At 32.5% G+C, this 16,934-nt stretch overlaps 2 protein-coding genes and 1 long non-coding RNA gene across 6 annotated transcripts in view; 2 read left to right on the top strand and 1 right to left on the bottom strand.

The window, feature by feature from the left end:
• LOC128190379 (b(0,+)-type amino acid transporter 1-like) overlaps positions 1-11,442 on the bottom strand; it is a 30,079-nt gene extending 18,637 nt beyond the window's left edge. The window contains exons 1-2 of one of the 4 annotated variants that reach the window (XM_052862406.1): positions 11,412-11,442; positions 10,886-11,004 (exon numbers count right to left, since the gene is read on the bottom strand). In XM_052862406.1, the coding sequence (XP_052718366.1) occupies positions 10,886-10,956 (71 nt within the window). In that variant the 5' untranslated portion in view covers positions 10,957-11,004; positions 11,412-11,442. Of the gene's footprint in view, positions 1-2,044; positions 2,119-5,297; positions 5,363-5,604; positions 5,696-10,885; positions 11,005-11,411 lie in introns of those variants that run through there. The other 3 variants (XM_052862414.1, XM_052862409.1, XM_052862407.1) reach the window with 3 other exon arrangements.
• On the top strand, positions 7,876-10,866 carry LOC128190386 (uncharacterized). The gene is made up of 3 exons (XR_008244350.1): positions 7,876-8,239; positions 10,117-10,190; positions 10,306-10,866. It is a non-coding gene; the product is annotated as an uncharacterized LOC128190386 (long non-coding RNA).
• Positions 11,443-14,534: 3,092 nt separating the features above from the next.
• LOC128190385 (apolipoprotein D-like) lies at positions 14,535-16,457 on the top strand. The gene is made up of 4 exons (XM_052862423.1): positions 14,535-14,694; positions 14,858-14,988; positions 15,160-15,245; positions 16,101-16,457. The coding sequence occupies exons 1-4, from the start codon at positions 14,584-14,586 to the stop codon at positions 16,322-16,324; spliced, it is 552 nt and encodes a 183-aa protein (XP_052718383.1). The 5' UTR covers positions 14,535-14,583; the 3' UTR covers positions 16,325-16,457.
• The last annotated feature ends 477 nt before the right edge of the window (positions 16,458-16,934 follow it).

Below are 16,934 nucleotides of genomic sequence, written 5' to 3'. Positions count from 1 at the left end.
CGTTTAAGCGCATGTTTAAAACATATTCAAGAAAGTTTTCAAGCAAACTTACTTTTCCTTATTCTAAACAGACCACTGAATTAAAAAATCTCAGATAGTCGCATGCTATTAACCCGAACTCTATGTTTAGCCGATAACTGGTCTTACCCGATAACTGGTACAGTACCAGTAACCATTTTACAATTAATTTTGAAGAATGTGTTAGCGAACTATAAAATATTGCTACATGTTGATTCAAGAATTTTCTAATATATCCATATTAGCACAAAATGAGTTTTACTGTACATATTGCATGGAAAATGAATGTAAATATCCTATTTACTGATAATCAGTTTTGACATATGAACTAGCAATCAGTAACTCTACCATATTACAATAAAGAACCAGGAAGGGCCAGGATCTTTATATGTGTCCAGACAATTTATACCTCCAATCAATATAAGACTGTCCCAATATAGATATCTCAAGAGGGAGCACCAGCCAGCTCGAATGTATAAAGTTAAATATTACTACCATCCAAAAGGGAAACAGTCACAGATAATAATCCAATTATTCTTGTCAATTACCTACATTTTACGGGTGTACCCTTGACCTATTGATTGAAGGGTCATCTAAGGGAACGTGAGTGAGAGTAAATCAATTTTTGTGCATGCATATCCAGCGTACATGAGCGAAAGCATTTGTACTAGGAGAACCCTGCTTTGTACGTGCAAGATAACATGATTTGGGGTCCACACACATCAAAAGAGAATTTGATTATGGACGTATAGTTCAGGAAACTTCATTATTCAAATCTTTACCATCTTTGTAAATGATACTGCATGATTACAAAATAGAACTAAGAAATTTTCTAAACAAAAACATCTTAATATACAGATGAAAATTTAAAAAAAAAAAACTAAATTAAAATACGTTTGTATTTCAAAATTTCACTTACGTAAGAAGTCTATTAGAGAAATGTAATTAAATTAATAAGCTTGCATGAATGAAAATTAATGCATTTGCTTTGCATTTAAAAATGTGTAACCTTGGAAAAAATCATCATTGAAGCAATAAATCATACTCAAATGTACTCTTCTGTGTTTGAAATGTACTTTTACCTGAAAAAAGCCTCCTAAAATGAGATCATGCAATGCACACACTTGTATAATCCACCTTCCACTACCCAAGATCAAAGTTATCTAAGTTGTCAGTTGACAGCATGGCTATATACTGTCACCTTATCATCATGTCAATCGTACCCTGTCTCATACCTCGTAGTACACCAGACTACGCTCTTGTCCTAACATATAGAACATCAACTCATACATCAGCAGTTTTAGCTGCCACTGCCTTATATCTTAACATGGGATGGCATAACCTGCCACCAATCTGGAGTATATGAGTAATAAACACCTATATGTACCATTACAATGAATCCTACAAGACATAGAGTATGGTAATGACAATTCATAATTCATCTGTGGCAATATATACCTATGAATATAGTTTATACAATTCTATTTGATTATGAGATGCTGTCACAATAAAATAATTGCATTTCTTTCGGCTAGAAATCTTTGAATCCATTACTTTTTCCAAAGCTAACAAATGAATATACATGTACTGTCACATGTCAATGAGAAGAACTAATACCCAGAGTACCTTGTAATCATTTATGACTGACGTCATTTAAGAGTTTTTTCCCAAAATTACCAACAAACAGTTAATTATACACAAAAAATGACAAAAATTTACCATTATTTCCAAAAACATTGATTTTTTTTTTACTAACAATCAGACTTCATTGACCTGTTTTTTTGTCTGACAAAGGCTACAAAAAGAAGTAATTAATCAAATACAATATTTTACAATCACCCTAATTAATTTCATCAGAAAATTATTGCTAGTTTGCGTGCAAGTTTGATTCATCAATATATTGGGTATATTTACTTTTTAATGAAAATGTAAAACTTTCACTCGTTTCATTGATATCGATATCTATAGTCTGTCCCAAGTTATTGCTTCCATCAATTTTTGATGATTTTTATAAAAATACACATACCTGTGAAAGAAATACAATTGAAATCGATGAAAGGGAATATATCCAAGATATATCTTCATTGAACAATTATCCCTTTTCACTCATAAAATTTCACAGGAACGAAAACAATTTTCTTACAGAGATTTATAATGGGAAATGTTTACATCTTTTCTCCATTCGGAATACGCTCAGAATACATCGCACAATTTTTTAACGTTACCATCTGGGCTTATTAATGGCTGATGCAATGCAAAATCTCCGTAGACTTTCAATTTTTGGATGTGTATTGAAACCTGAAGCGGTAGAGGGGGCGTTTCAAAACAGATTATCTGGACATTTTTCATATTAGTGGATGAACGTAGTTTGAGCACAAAGGTATTTACTATTACAATGTATTGAAATATCAAGCAAAAAGTGGTGGAAGCAAAAAGTCGGGACAGAGTATAATTCACATTCAAATACATGTATCATTCTTATACTCAAGGTTTAATCTTCAAGGTTGTTTTTTTTTAAAATCATATATGAACAAATTCATGATTTTACCAGAGTTTTCTGTAATGTTGGGATCTACAAACTTTGATCAATTCACCATTTTCTCCAAGTACATACATGCATATACTTCAACCAAATGAAAAATTAATATTTCAGAAATATCAATATTAAGCTTTATTTATGGTTTGTATATATAACATGATTATTGATTTTTATTTATAGCTCATAAATATAAATAAATATGGATATAACTTTTTGCTCTACATGTATGTTATTGTTCCAGCCATATTTTATTAAGAACTGAAACATATTTATTAGACATCATATCATCTGAAGCATGTTTTTGCATTGTTGTTGAATGATATTTGTTCTGGAACACTAAAATATCTTATAAGAACACTATAATTTCAAAATTAATGTGTATCTATAACATTAGATGATGTGCATGCTGACTTTTTAATATTAAAATGCCCTTCCTGTTAGCTGCAAGCCTAAAATACTGAATGGATCTGGGCATGCAGGCATCAGAAAGAATACATAAAAAATAACATATCACTGTAAATCAATACAGTTCCTGTAAAACTGAGCAGTCGAATAAAAACATCAAAAGTCCAAGGGCCATAACTCTGCTGACAGTTCAAATGCATGCTGTGTCTACATGCAAGTGAGGCAACAACAAAACCTTAATGCTGGATTATCAGGGTAATGTAGGCATAAATTACATCCAATTAAAGTATATATGACTTAGAAAAACAACATAACATGCTCGTAATTGGAAAAATGTCACTGTTTTGTGTATGAAGAAATGTCAATATTAACCTGACAAGAATTGGCTGAGGTTTTTATAATTATAAATGATGTAATAATCCCACAATCTTGGCTCCAAACTCTAGAGTACTCTATTATTAATGTAAGATTTAAAAGTCAATTATATTTCTTCTTGCTTTTTTAAGATTCATATTTTTTTATGGTTAAATATGAACCGAAATTGAATTAAATCAATTAAAATATAATTCTGGATTTTAAATACTAAACGAAGTTCAAATCGATTCACCATATATACATTATTCTGGAAAGTACATCGTCGTCAATGCTTTTTTGTATTGAGTTGAAAAAGCGTGGGTTGATTGTCAAAGTAAGGTACTGGTGTTCGTGGTCGGATCCTACATTATGTCACAATAAAACTGATATCTATTTCTCAATTTATATGTATGTAAATGGTATTCCCAGAAAACTTAGTGAGGAGTTTGAATTAAAAAAACAAAACAACATCAGATTGCATCTGGGCAGCAAACAGATTTAAAACATGGTCTTTGATAGCTACAAAGAAATCCTGTACCTTTATATTATTGTCTGTACCTTAGCCATTGTAGAGTTCCACATCAATTGAAAACCAAGAAGACTGAAAAACAATTTCATGTGCATGCATACAATGATTTCAACAAGCAGAGTGCAACAACAATTGCCCTCAAGTAACCTTTTGACCTGTATCTTCATTGCATCAGTTATCGTCTAGACCTCAACCAAAACAGGAATGCAAGAGGTTTGATGACAGCCATTAAAAAAATTCCAGCCTTGACAAGGCATTTTGAATATACATGTATCTATCCAAGCTAATATCACATCCCATCATCTCACCTTTCAGTCCACTGGGTTCAGAGGTTTTAGAATTCATACTGATTTGATACATTGTACAATAAAACCTGTATAATACAATACAAAGTGAAAAGTTCAGTGCATCCTGTCAACAACTGAAACTTGCCATTGTCCGCATAAAACCTGCACCACGACCAGGAACATGGGACAATGATTCCATTGTTTACACTGCTCTGATCCTTAATATAGCTACGTCCTTTATAATTATTAGAAAGCATTCCTTTGAAAGGTATTTAAACAGTAACACATTTCATTCTTATATGTTTTGTCTCAGTTTCATTTTAATTTTTACAGTAAGTAAGTAGACCTTAAGGGGACTCGATGGTCTTGGCCATTTTTAGACTATTTTGGTCTCCATTAGAAGAGCTCTATATGATTATAAGGGAAAATACCAAAATTTAAAGATAAAATATATGGAATTTTTCTTTATGAAGTAGTAGCTTATAGCTTAACGAATCATGTCTTAAAATTTTGAGTAGATCTGTATGATGGTTAGTTTTATTGACCATCCAGCCTCCTAATCAAGAATTATATTTAGAGAATGCATTTTCGTAATAAAAATTCTGGTGATGCACTCAACATACAGCACACATATGACGAGTCAAATCTCATCAATGGATAAATACCTTAATTCGTATTAATATCAGTATTTCTCTAAAATATGCATTCCTGCCATTGTAATTTTTTAAAGGTATCCACTGGATTACCGAAAATGTGCCAAAACAATATATTCAATTTTCCACACATATACCGGTATATAATCAAATACCGCTGACCATAATCAAATGCTGCTGACCACTGTAATTGTATGGCCTACAAGAAAAATTTCACAAGGTTCTCATGTAGGAACCTTAATATACAGTAGTCAAGAATATCTCTTGCCATGAACAAGTCCTTTTATGTCTCGTGTATTACTTTATAAGTCACAAAAAATCATTCACCGTAAAAAATGTTCTCACTGCAGGTAAATCCAGGTTACAATGTCATCACAAACAAAACTTACTTTACAGTATCTGTGAAATATGAAGCTAGAATAACTTACCCTAGAAATAAAGAATTTCTAAATACAGGACTATAAGATTTCTCATTTTTTCTTCTAATTTAACTAAATAAATAACCAACTGACCTATACAATAGCTGATGGTTTGGTTTATCTTTCAAAATAGCCTTGCACATATCCTACACATATGGATTTTTTGGTCTAATATATTATAAAAGTAGTATTTATAAATAGATCAGCCTCATAAACTTTAAAATTCAATTCTCAGAAAAAAGATTGACAGCATCAAATTACATCAGGTAAAGCAGTCACGACTGAGAAATAAAGATAAACATATCAGGCAAACGAAATATTAAATACCAACGAATAAAAATCACATGAACAAATATACTTGCATTTTAGTCAAATTACCTTACTAGCAAATGTAAATTACCTAGTAAGCCTCCACAAATTTATAATTCCTTCAAAACTGCCAATCAATTCCAGTAGCTGCTGTGAAATCAATAGTCAATGCCAGTTCTTTATTGTTATATATACTCTATGTTGAAATCTCTTATTTCCCTGTGTGCCTCTTGCTCTTTAAACATAAAGCTACTGCGAACCAATCCTATTTTGAAATGACACTGAAATTGAACTGACTTCTTGCATCAACATTTCTAAAGTTAATTCATTCCTCTTGAATTAAATAAGCTTCGAATTTTTACCATCAATCATTAACTATTTGCTTTAATAATATTTTGAATTTATAACAGCTAAAGTGCCATGATGATGTTCACATTTACATTAAGTTATGATGTAATCATAAATTTAACTTATTTACTTATCTACTTGCTGGAGTTGCTGAACTAGGTTTTTGTTTTGTTTTTTAAGGTAATGGTCCATACCCCACTAGATAAATAAAATGCGTACAGAATTTTTTCATATTTTTCAAACATGTATCTGAGGATATGTTCTCATCAAATTTTACCCTGTTGGGTGGTCCATCGGTATAATAAAAGCTAGAGTCATTGCTAAAAATAGAACCGATTGCAGAAAATGGCGCTTTTTCATACATAAAGAATATAAGCCTAAGCCTGAAATTAGAATTTCACAAAATAATTTTTTGACTTATATCCTATGTAAAAAAAAGGAATTATTATTTCAAAACAAAATATTTTATGTTACACTTGCTTATTTATCAAAAATAGATAAATCTGCATACAAATGAGATAAAATGAAATAAATTTTCAAAGAGAATTTAAGCTCTTATAATTTTATTTACGTACAGAATTCTCTAAAATTTTGATATTATTTACACATTAACGCCCTTAATCAATTGGAAATAAAATTACCCAAGGGACCGGCCTTTTCAGGATCACAATGGGCGTATTTTGGGTAAAAATCATTAAAATATATATTTTGAAAAAAGATCCGTAAAAATTAAATTGTGCATAGGTTTATTATTTCATCACTCTAAAAAATATGTTTAGATTATTGTTAAATAGAAAAGATGATTTAAACAAACTGTTGATCAATTTGTATTATCTAATCCGCAAAAGATTGTATCTTTGGATATCGGTAAGTATTATGGATCGAGATCGGTATTTAGAAATTGCAGTCCCACGCGTGGATAATGCTAACTACCTGATATATGCCTGTAAGACAAAACCTCTATTCAACCTTTTTTTACTGGTTTTAAAGACTGTTCTTAAAATGAAATAACTTTTCTTAAGCGCATGATTTTAATTCTAAAAACATTTTTTGTGGAAAATATATCTATGCTCGTTGCTAAGCGAATATAGGATATAGATGAAATAAGTCAAATTATTTCCCCTTGTGTATTTATCTCCCTTATGCACTGGAATATAGATCTCGGTCAGGATGTTTATGCACTTTCAGGGATTAACGTTCAAAGAATTGGATTAAGTTCAACCTTGTAAGGAATTGATGTTTATGCAGGACAAAAGTAAGCGGTCTGTATTTTCAAAATGAGTACTCAATCGTCACAACCCAGTCAATTTTTCATTTCGCTGAGTAATATAGGCTATATAATTGATTGCAGTTTTCAGGATTTTTCATAGATTTGTTTTGAATTAATTTCTAGGTCAGCTTGATTTTTTTGTTTTGAAACACATGTACACCTTTTAGCGTTAGGTCTCGATTAGATCGGGCACGGAAAAGACGTAATAACGCGTGAATTACGTCAGACGTTGTTTTGTGACGTATGGATCATTACCTTAAGTGGGGTTTGATAAATTTTTCTCTCTTTATTTATTTTAGGTAGATTTTTTAAAAGATTTGTCTTAAGCACAATCTGTAAGGATTCATTGGTATATAAGTACATGCACATACTATATCAAATGTTAACGTCAATGCTTTGATTTATTTGCTCTATATATTTGTAACTAAGAAAAGATTTCTTTGGCTTGTACGAAAGTCCAAAAAACATCTTATTTCATTCAACATTAATCATTATTACATTATATATACTAGTAACAGCTTCTATATACACCTTATACATCTTATCTTTACACACTGTACCGTAATTAAACATCACCACCAATCCCCTAATTCACAAGGCACATAATACAAAGTATGTGCACTCAGTGGAAAATTAAAGTTATCAATCACATGAAATGTAATTGTCCTCTTTCTATAATGAAATAAACAGAACTTTAATCAGTACAGCATCACTTTTAAAATGAATTCATTTACTTACAAATTCCTTAGAACTACATCTCCTGTACCCTAAATTTAATATGGAGAGCTGATCTGCAACTCCAAATCAATACACATCAACCAATAGGTGCGTCTTCAGCAATTAAATTTTTGTTTCTGCGTCTTTCTTTTCTTTTTATGATGCTATTAACCTCCTCCTCCTCTTCCAGTACAAGAGAAATGCCAATATGAACAATTACGTTGACAAAACAACTAAAGGGGAATTTATTTCTTTGTTTATATGAATAATTATACACATTACTGATAATACATGCTGAAAACAAAAAATCTCTGATGTCATTGTTAAATCCTTGTGCCAGGGACAGACAGATATCAATTTACCAACTTCAACTAATTCACGTGTGGTGCAGGTATCAAATAACTTTTTTTATTGATCCATACAGATTCTTTGCATGAAATTTACAACTAATTTAACTATTTGCTGGTCAGTATATTTCATTACTGCTCTGATTTTATTAACAACTGAAATAAAAATTGTCTTACCTTACAATATTTTAATGTACTACGATGTCTGGTACAATATTTACAATTCACAAGTTCATCCAACGGTCTCCCCACATCATTTTGGTACAGTAATATGCATTACTGTTTGTATGATTATATATATACATGTATATGTAACACTATAACCATTCACCCCAGAAACTGAAGCCTGGATGTGCCCCAGGGAGTCCATTACCCGATTCCCTGTAATTTGTCAGCTGTCAAGTCTGAGTAGTACCATTTCGGTACAAATGAAAGTTATCAAGTCCATTGTTTATGTGTGAAATACAATGAAAGATGCTTACCAGTCAGTACACAAAAACCAGAATATCAAATATTCACCCCATGCCTTCATATCATAACAAAAATCTCTATATTCTGGGAGGCAGGTCATTTTTTTTTTGGCCAGAATATATGTCTATGATATTGCATCCTTTTCATCAATGGTCAGTGACTTGTGAACTTAGAAAAATATACTGTCTGTGAAGGTAATTGTCATTTTAAAAATTGTAAAATTCTATACATGCATTACGGACAAAAGTCAACTTCCCTGATAAATGAACCCCAAAACCCAATTCATACTAGTCAAGTAAATACCCAACCATATTTTTATACCAATTTAATGATACAGAGTAAGGGGAGTTGCATTTAGAATGTAACTCCTATTTCATCTGGATCTCAGTTTTATTTTTGCTATTTCTTAATGAGAAACATACCATCTGTCTTCAGATCATTGAATAGAAAGAAAACCTGTTTACTTGTTACAACATTGTATAACACTTACCTCTTTTAATGTCATAATTGTATGGTTTAATAAATCAATAACATATTCCAATTTGACTATTTGAAAAATTTTAACAATTTTCTGAATTGAAAGGAACTAATATACCGGTATCACCAACGTGCATGCAGTGACAGTCTGGTATATTCTTTAGGCATCAATGTTTCTTAATTTCAGACGTGCAAAATAGTTTTTTCATTTTTCAATATGAATAAAGTTAATTTAATACATTATAGGATCCAACTGATAAAATATTTTGACCTATCTAGCAAAGCCTATATAAAAATTTAATCAAATAACAATCTTAGATTCTCCATTGGTATATCTATAGTGTAAGGTATTGATAATCTTTTCAAATTATTATTGGTGGTAAAAATCTGCATACACTGCATAAAGTATTTTTTTTTCACTTTAAATTTATTCATGATTGACCAATTAAGAAATCGATTGCTTGTATAACTTTAACGTTATGTGTTTGCATGTGCACTTTAGTCAAGAACTAAAAATAAGAGAAACATAAGTTGATGGCACATTTTTTCATAGATAACATTCCTATCATTACCACAAAAACTGAACTGTCTATATCATTATTTCTGTACATGCATGAATACACAGGTTCTGAAGTAATATAAACATCTCTTAAGTCTGGTATATAGAAAAAATTCCTCCATCAACAAGCTAAAGTTCAAAGATTCAAGCACAATATGTGGCAAAGACATCAGGATTAACATGCCCCATAATCATCCATATGTTTATGCGATTCCAAAACAACTATAACTCAATTCAAACCACCCTTGGCATTACCATCAGCCAAGAGCTAAGGAAATCATTAATGGTTGCAGTTCATTAATTTGATTTTGTATAAAAATATTGTTTTGGAAAGATATTTCCAAAGTAAATGGTGTATCAAAATACATAGGGATGCTGAACATTGAAATAATGCCAGATCCTTTCTATTTTTAGCATCAAACAAAGTTTCCCAACCCCCTGAACTGTCATGTCCACATTTCAGTGTACCGGGCTTATACAAGTTCAAGGTCAGACGAAACCTCTGTTTTATAAAAAATGTCAATCAAAAACAACAAACTAATGTCAACATATCTTGTAAACATAAACATGCATTCAATACTACAATGTTTATATTTTTTTCAGTCTTACGGTGCTCATGAAAATGGAAAAATAAATACAACTGTATCCAATATATTCATATGACATGTTTGTATCTCTACCTACAACTTGTAGGTACATGTATGGCTATCGTTAGCTAATAAAAACTTTGGTAAGAAATAATTTTTAAAAATTTGATGAGAGACTGATTCGCCAAGAAGTTTTTGATCTTCTGAGAGGTTTATAATATCCAAACTGTAGGGTTAACGTTACAAGACTGAACTTTCTAAAGTTAATAATTCAATTATTTGGAAGATAGGATTAAATGACGAAGATTTAACAATTGATGTTACATTGTATTTAATCACTAAACTATCAGTATGTCAATTTGCCCTGCAAAAGCACACACGTTAGTATTAAAAGATGAATGGGTGTTTAAAGTCAAAATAGCCAAAAATCTATATATTCTGGGCAATGATGGATATGTTGCCATATAGTTCCCACCTCAAAATAAAGACAAAAGGGTTTTTTTTCGGAAAAAACACATTGTAATGTAATGATCTAATGATACAATAACAAAATGTACAAATCTATTGAAAAAATATAAAAAAGACTGAATACATACAATTTACTGTCCATGGCACATTTCCTCTCACTATCTTCTTTACTTCTGCACAGAATCAGCTCACGGCACATTTTACAGAATCAAGTTTTTCACCATTTGAAATCGACTCCGTATAGTCACTTAAAAGAATTATCAATTACAAACAATTAATATGCATTAACAAACTTATTTTAACTTTTAATTTTGTTGTTTATGTGCATGCAATCACCATAATCACAAGAGCTCATCGCAAACATTTTTGTTTCTTACTATGTGACCCATGTGCGGATCTAGAAGGGGGGCGGACTTCTCCCTCCCTGCAAATTCAAATTTCTTTTAATTTACATTATGAAATTAACCCCCCCCCCGGAAAACATAAATAACCGTCGGACCCCACCCCCCTGGACAAATTTTCTGGATCCGCGCATGTACCTGCCTCTATTGTCTTCCTAGTACAGAATATAGTGGTCACATAGTAAGAAGACAAAAAAATCGTGACAACCCCCTGTAACGTGTAACAACTATAAAAACATCCACAAGGGCCTACCTTAAACTAAATTCGAGCAATTCATATTACAAATTCATTTATAGCGAGCGCAGCTCGCCGGCGCGCAGCGCCGGCTAGCGAAGCGAGCTCTAAGAACCAGTGTGCGCGGGAAAAAGAACGAGCTAAACCTACAGTTCATCAAACAAAATTTTTTGTCTACGTCCCATAATGCTCTCTAATGTTTTCACCCGTGGTGCTATGCCAAAAATGGCCGACTTTTAACTCGTAATTTACGGTGTCTTAAGGTTTGAAGACACGTTTTGAGTACCGCATTAGCTTTGGCGAGACTCAGAAGATTTGTTACATGCTTCCATACCTTCGTATTGAGTCGAGAAACGTAAACAAAGACGAACAAAGTCATTGATGACGTCACACTGCGCTCGCGCTATATTTCCCACGATAAATTTAGAGGTGGATCAAACATCTGTAATGAGTCTACTGGCTATTTCAGTATAGTCTCCGACACATGCCTCATTGACATATCTTTTTTTAATATAGAGATTTTATATATATATACTAGCAAGAGCCATACTTTACTGCCATATTGATCCATTTTTAAACTAATTGTGCATGCATGTACAGTAGGCAGGTAAGTATATGAGTAGGGAGGAAATAAACAATAGGACATTTTGAACTAAATAAAAAGGAATAAAAAAAAAAATAAACAAGTAAAAAATTATGTAGATATTGCATATAGTGACAAGTCAGACCATTAAATTTAAAAGAGGGAAATTACACACCTACAAACAGGTACAGGGCTCGCTCTCTCTCTCTCTCTCTCTTTCTCTCTCTCTCTCTCTCTCTCTCTCTCTGGGTAGGGGGTTGCGCTGTATGTATCATAACCATTAAAATTAGTACCTTTGGCATACTTAATGTAGAGCAATACTCTCTCAAAAATTCTTTGACGTTCGTTGATACCTAAAACTATAAGTTGACAATGATGCAAGGTACAGTATGTGTAATTCTTGCTGCGCTCGCCAGAACGGTAGCACCGTAAAACATATTAGATATGCAACAGCTAGTACACACAAAAGCATCTAATTGAGCACAGTGTACAGGTCCAGTGATGTCAGGGATTATCATCTTAGCCTACTCGAATGTGCTGCAATCGAATCCACCCGCCATGCAGCAGCAGCATCAGTGTAAATTCTGAAAATTCCTTCTATTCGGATACTTCCGGAAAAATTACGAATTGAAATAAAATTAAAAATATCTTAATGTAGAATTTTAAATCATACGTGAATATTAGCAAACTTATATTTACTTTATTTATTATCTATATAACGACAGAAGATAACAGGAAACAGACTTGTGACAGAAAATGCAGGGGTGGCAGGGAGGGAGGGGGGTGTTTTTTAAGAACATATTTATCTTTATATTTGTAAATACATGTAAAACCGTGAAGGTAATGATTTGAACAAACTGATTTTTTTTTATTAAGGACCTGTATACATGTATATGACAATAGTAAGTTTATACTATAAATCTCTTTTTCTAGTTGTTAAGCTGGAGAATATCATGGCATGTATATGTACACATCATATCATATCCCCGAAATATATTTGTGTGTTGAAGAGGTCTGTACATAGTGTGTTACTTGATGAGCAAAATAACTGATATGCTCTGTCCGTGGGTGTTCGGATGTTATTACTTGTTTGTACATGTAAATCACATTCTACGGCCGTAAAGTGTTCTGTTAACTAGATTCTAACCTGATTCTAGTAGTACAGTGTCAAAAGATCAAAGACCAAAGTCACTTCCAAGAGAAAACATCTTCAAATGATTTTTTTAATTGTTATAGACTACATAGACCTTATCTCATTGAAGGCCATTTCGTGTCTTTACGCAATTTGTGTAATTTTTCTGAGTTTATAAACAATAATCTTTGGTGTTTAGTGCAGGTATGAAGGTATCAAACATTGCAGGTTAAAAAAAATCATTACTCGTGTTAGGATAGTTTAAATCAATAATGGCGGGAAACCTGACTTTATATTGATATACGTCATCTTTTGTATGAAGAAACTGACAATATTGAAAAAAAAATCAACAACACTTTAAAGTAAAAAAAATTCTGTCAAATGAGACGCATGTCATTTTATTTTTCGATAATAGTTCTTCTAAATTAAACCCAATACAACTGTACTTTAATCAGTTTCGTTTCTGAAGAATACAGTGTCATTGTATGTTCTTAGATTTCATCAGTCTGACTTCTAGTACCCAGGTTAATATTTGACTTTATACACTTACACTCACGTCAATAAAATAAGTTTGGACATAACTATGTGTTATAAAGTTAAATTGAAGTATATACTTTATATCAAGAACAATACAATGCACCAACCCCCAACCCCCACCCACCCCATCCAAATTGGATTGGATCTGTTTCTTAAGGAAGTGTACCAAAAATTTGCAGCGCATAAAATATTCGTTTACTAGTATGCCGACGAATTACTCTGACAACAAAACCATCACTCCCCTCTACAGCCTCCAACTATAATTACCAAGTGAGAAAGAAATACCCCTTTACGCAAGGACCCTCAATTTATATATTTACCTATAGGCATTACGTAAAGTCAAAATCAAAATTCCTAGCATATCTCATACGTCATCTTCACCTGTGTCCATTACCAAACAAACATTTGGTGAAATAAGAAACATATGCATGTTTTGCAATTGCAATGAATCAGAACAGCGTTTTGGTCCAAATATCGCTATTCGTTAGAATGTGTCGAAATGTTAACTAAGTAATGGGTAAATGTTACATGTAGTAATATAGTAGCCCAGAGAATGGTTAATTCTCTTTAGAACGTTGACCATTACGTACCGACTTAGTGCTCAACTACAAGTGGGAATTCTAGCAACAGAAATATTTGGCATTATGAAACTAGTATCATTACAAAACTACAAAAACCATGCCGTCGTACACGTGAATGGGTTGGGGTCCTTCTTAGGGTTGTGTTTGGGGGAGGGTTTGGGGGGAGTTAGTTAAGGTAATGTAACTTAAGGAAATTCTAGTAATTCATCAGCTTATTTTGGATACAACGATAAAAATAAATAATGGTTAGAATTTCTGCATGTCTGGTCGACCTCATCCCCCAAGAGCTCCCCCGGGTAGATACATAAATAGCCACATGTTTGGGGATATCTTTGTGAATTTGTTCTTGCTCCAACCATGATGTTCCTAGCGATTGCCGCCTCTCTGTTCGCTGTGTCCCAGGCTCAAGTGTTCGGGGGACTTGGTTGTCCCACCACCAACACTGTGGCCAACTTCAACCTGACCAGGGTAAGGCTCTGATTTCGTGTCTTGTGTTCTTATTGTTACAGCTTTCCTCATTTGAAACGCAAACCATGATTTCAAGACAAGAGTTTTAGAAAGCTGCACGCTGTTTTTAATCAAAATGCGTTGACGCTTGTTACATGTTCATTGTTTGTCCTTGTGTTTATAGTATCTTGGAACATGGTATGAAATTTACAAATTTAAAGCCAATTTCGAGAACAATCAGAAATGTATCCAGGCCAACTATCAACTGAAAGCCGACGGACACATCCGAGTAAACAACACCGGAATTTCTATAAGGTACGTCTAATAAATTATCTATATAGGTCTCTGACCAGACCATTGACCTATATTAATATACGCGGATCATGTACCCGACAGCTGGAATAACATTACATGAAACCATAATATATTTCAAAATTGCCAACATTGCCAAAATGAGTATATCGGTTTCCTCTGTCTTGTGTATAGTGACGGAATGCCCAGTACGGCTATAGGAGACATCTACATTCCTGACGTCAATGACGGGTCCAAACTGAAGGTCAAATTCGCTTCCGGTAAGTTTTTGCATTCACGCTAAAGATGCGCAAAATATAGAGCTCTGCTATCATGAAAATAACTGCAATTTGAAGTTCTAAACCAGTTTGAATAACTTTGACTTTCAAATTTTCATAAGGTTTTTAGGGGACGTTTGCATAGTGATTTTTTAAACAACATGTATATACTTTTATTGCAATGAAGAAAAAGAGGTTTTAATATTTTATGAATTTGCAATTTAACAAAAAGTATCGCTTCTCTTCGAAATCAAATATTAACTTATTATCTTCTTTTTAAAAATCGATTGTGTTCATAGAGCGACAAACATACCAAATATAACTTTAAATAAATGATGAGATTCCATAACATATGTCTGCGACCCCTATTGATAAAATAAACTACAGAAAAATCTACCATGATTTAGGCAATTTTTATATGAGATTGAATAAAATTTGAATTTTCTCATTAACGTCAATAGTTAAATTTTGTTATTGGAAAATTGTCCATTTATCTACGATTCGTTAGACCTAAAAACAGCAAATTGTAAACTTGTGCTTTTAAAAGAATAAAAATGTAGTAGAATAGCTATGGACGGAACAGATGATAGGCAGTTAACGAAATATAAAGACTAAACATGACCTCTCGACACTTGTACATAATTAAGGCAAACCCCGTATTCATATATCCCAATTTGTATCAAGGAGAGCATTTGATTGTTTAGTTGCTCAATTGGTCTGTTTCTAATCTTGTTAAACTGTAGATTTTGGCTACCATATGTTATTTTCTAGAAGAGATACTTGATATACATTGTAGTTTTAAACTATCAAACAACTTGTTTTGTTAGATGTCATCAGTCAGGATTTTGTATTTTGCAGCTGCTCCGTATGGAAACTACTGGGTGTTAGACACAGATTATGAACACTACACGCTCATCTATTCCTGTACCAGCATTCTCGGAATCAGCCATTTTGAATTTGGGTGGATATTGGCGCGAACAAGAACAATCCCCGATGCAACGACCCAAAAATTGTTCGGTATCATGGAAAATTACCATATCAACAGCCACCATTTTATGAAGACTGACCAAACCGGTTGTTAAATCCATTCCTTTGTTATGTCGTATTATCATCATCTTTGTGTACATGCTTTGACTGTTACTGCTATTTCTGTTGAGTGCTTTATGGTTATACTTGTTATTTTATATTAAAAGAATTAAAATAAGATAAAAAGTTTGTTCACTTTGTTCTTCATATGAGTATAAAAACTGGGTTAATTTGCACGGTACTTTTCAGAAATTACATAAATACATGTAGTAATTTATCTGAGAAGCCGGAACGAGAAGGCGATTAAGAAATTAAATAAAGTCTGTCGTTGCAACAAAGAACGAAGAAAGTATTAGAAAACAAGTAAAAGTCGTAAAACTGGGCAGTGTTTATAAAAACAAAACAATTAAGGACTTACGGCCAAAGTAACTGAATCAGATGTTCACTTTTAAGTACGCAGTAAATTTTTTAATTTTTAAACTCGATACCATCAAACATAAATGACCAACTTTTAAACAAATGTTGTGCGTGAGGATAATTTCTCAAGACAATTAATATTGACAACTTAATCGTAACTATTTTTTGGAAATACGCAACCCTACAACACATAACAACAACGATTTTCTCTAGTATTTTAACTACGCAACCAACAGTACAAAACGTGTT

This window comes from Crassostrea angulata, chromosome 6, assembly GCF_025612915.1.
Source record: "Crassostrea angulata isolate pt1a10 chromosome 6, ASM2561291v2, whole genome shotgun sequence".
Classification (NCBI taxonomy): Eukaryota; Metazoa; Mollusca; class Bivalvia; order Ostreida; family Ostreidae; genus Magallana; species Magallana angulata.
This window is presented reverse-complemented; position numbering and strand designations above follow the sequence as displayed.

Coding starts and splice junctions, on each gene's coding strand:
- LOC128190385 (XM_052862423.1), top strand. CDS start 14,584: ATGATGTTCCTAGCGATTGCCGCCTCTCTGTTCGCTGTGTCCCAGGCT. Junction 14,695..14,857: donor CCAACTTCAACCTGACCAGG/GTAAGGCTCTGA, acceptor TTGTGTTTATAG/TATCTTGGAACATGGTATGA. Junction 14,989..15,159: donor AACACCGGAATTTCTATAAG/GTACGTCTAATA, acceptor TCTTGTGTATAG/TGACGGAATGCCCAGTACGG.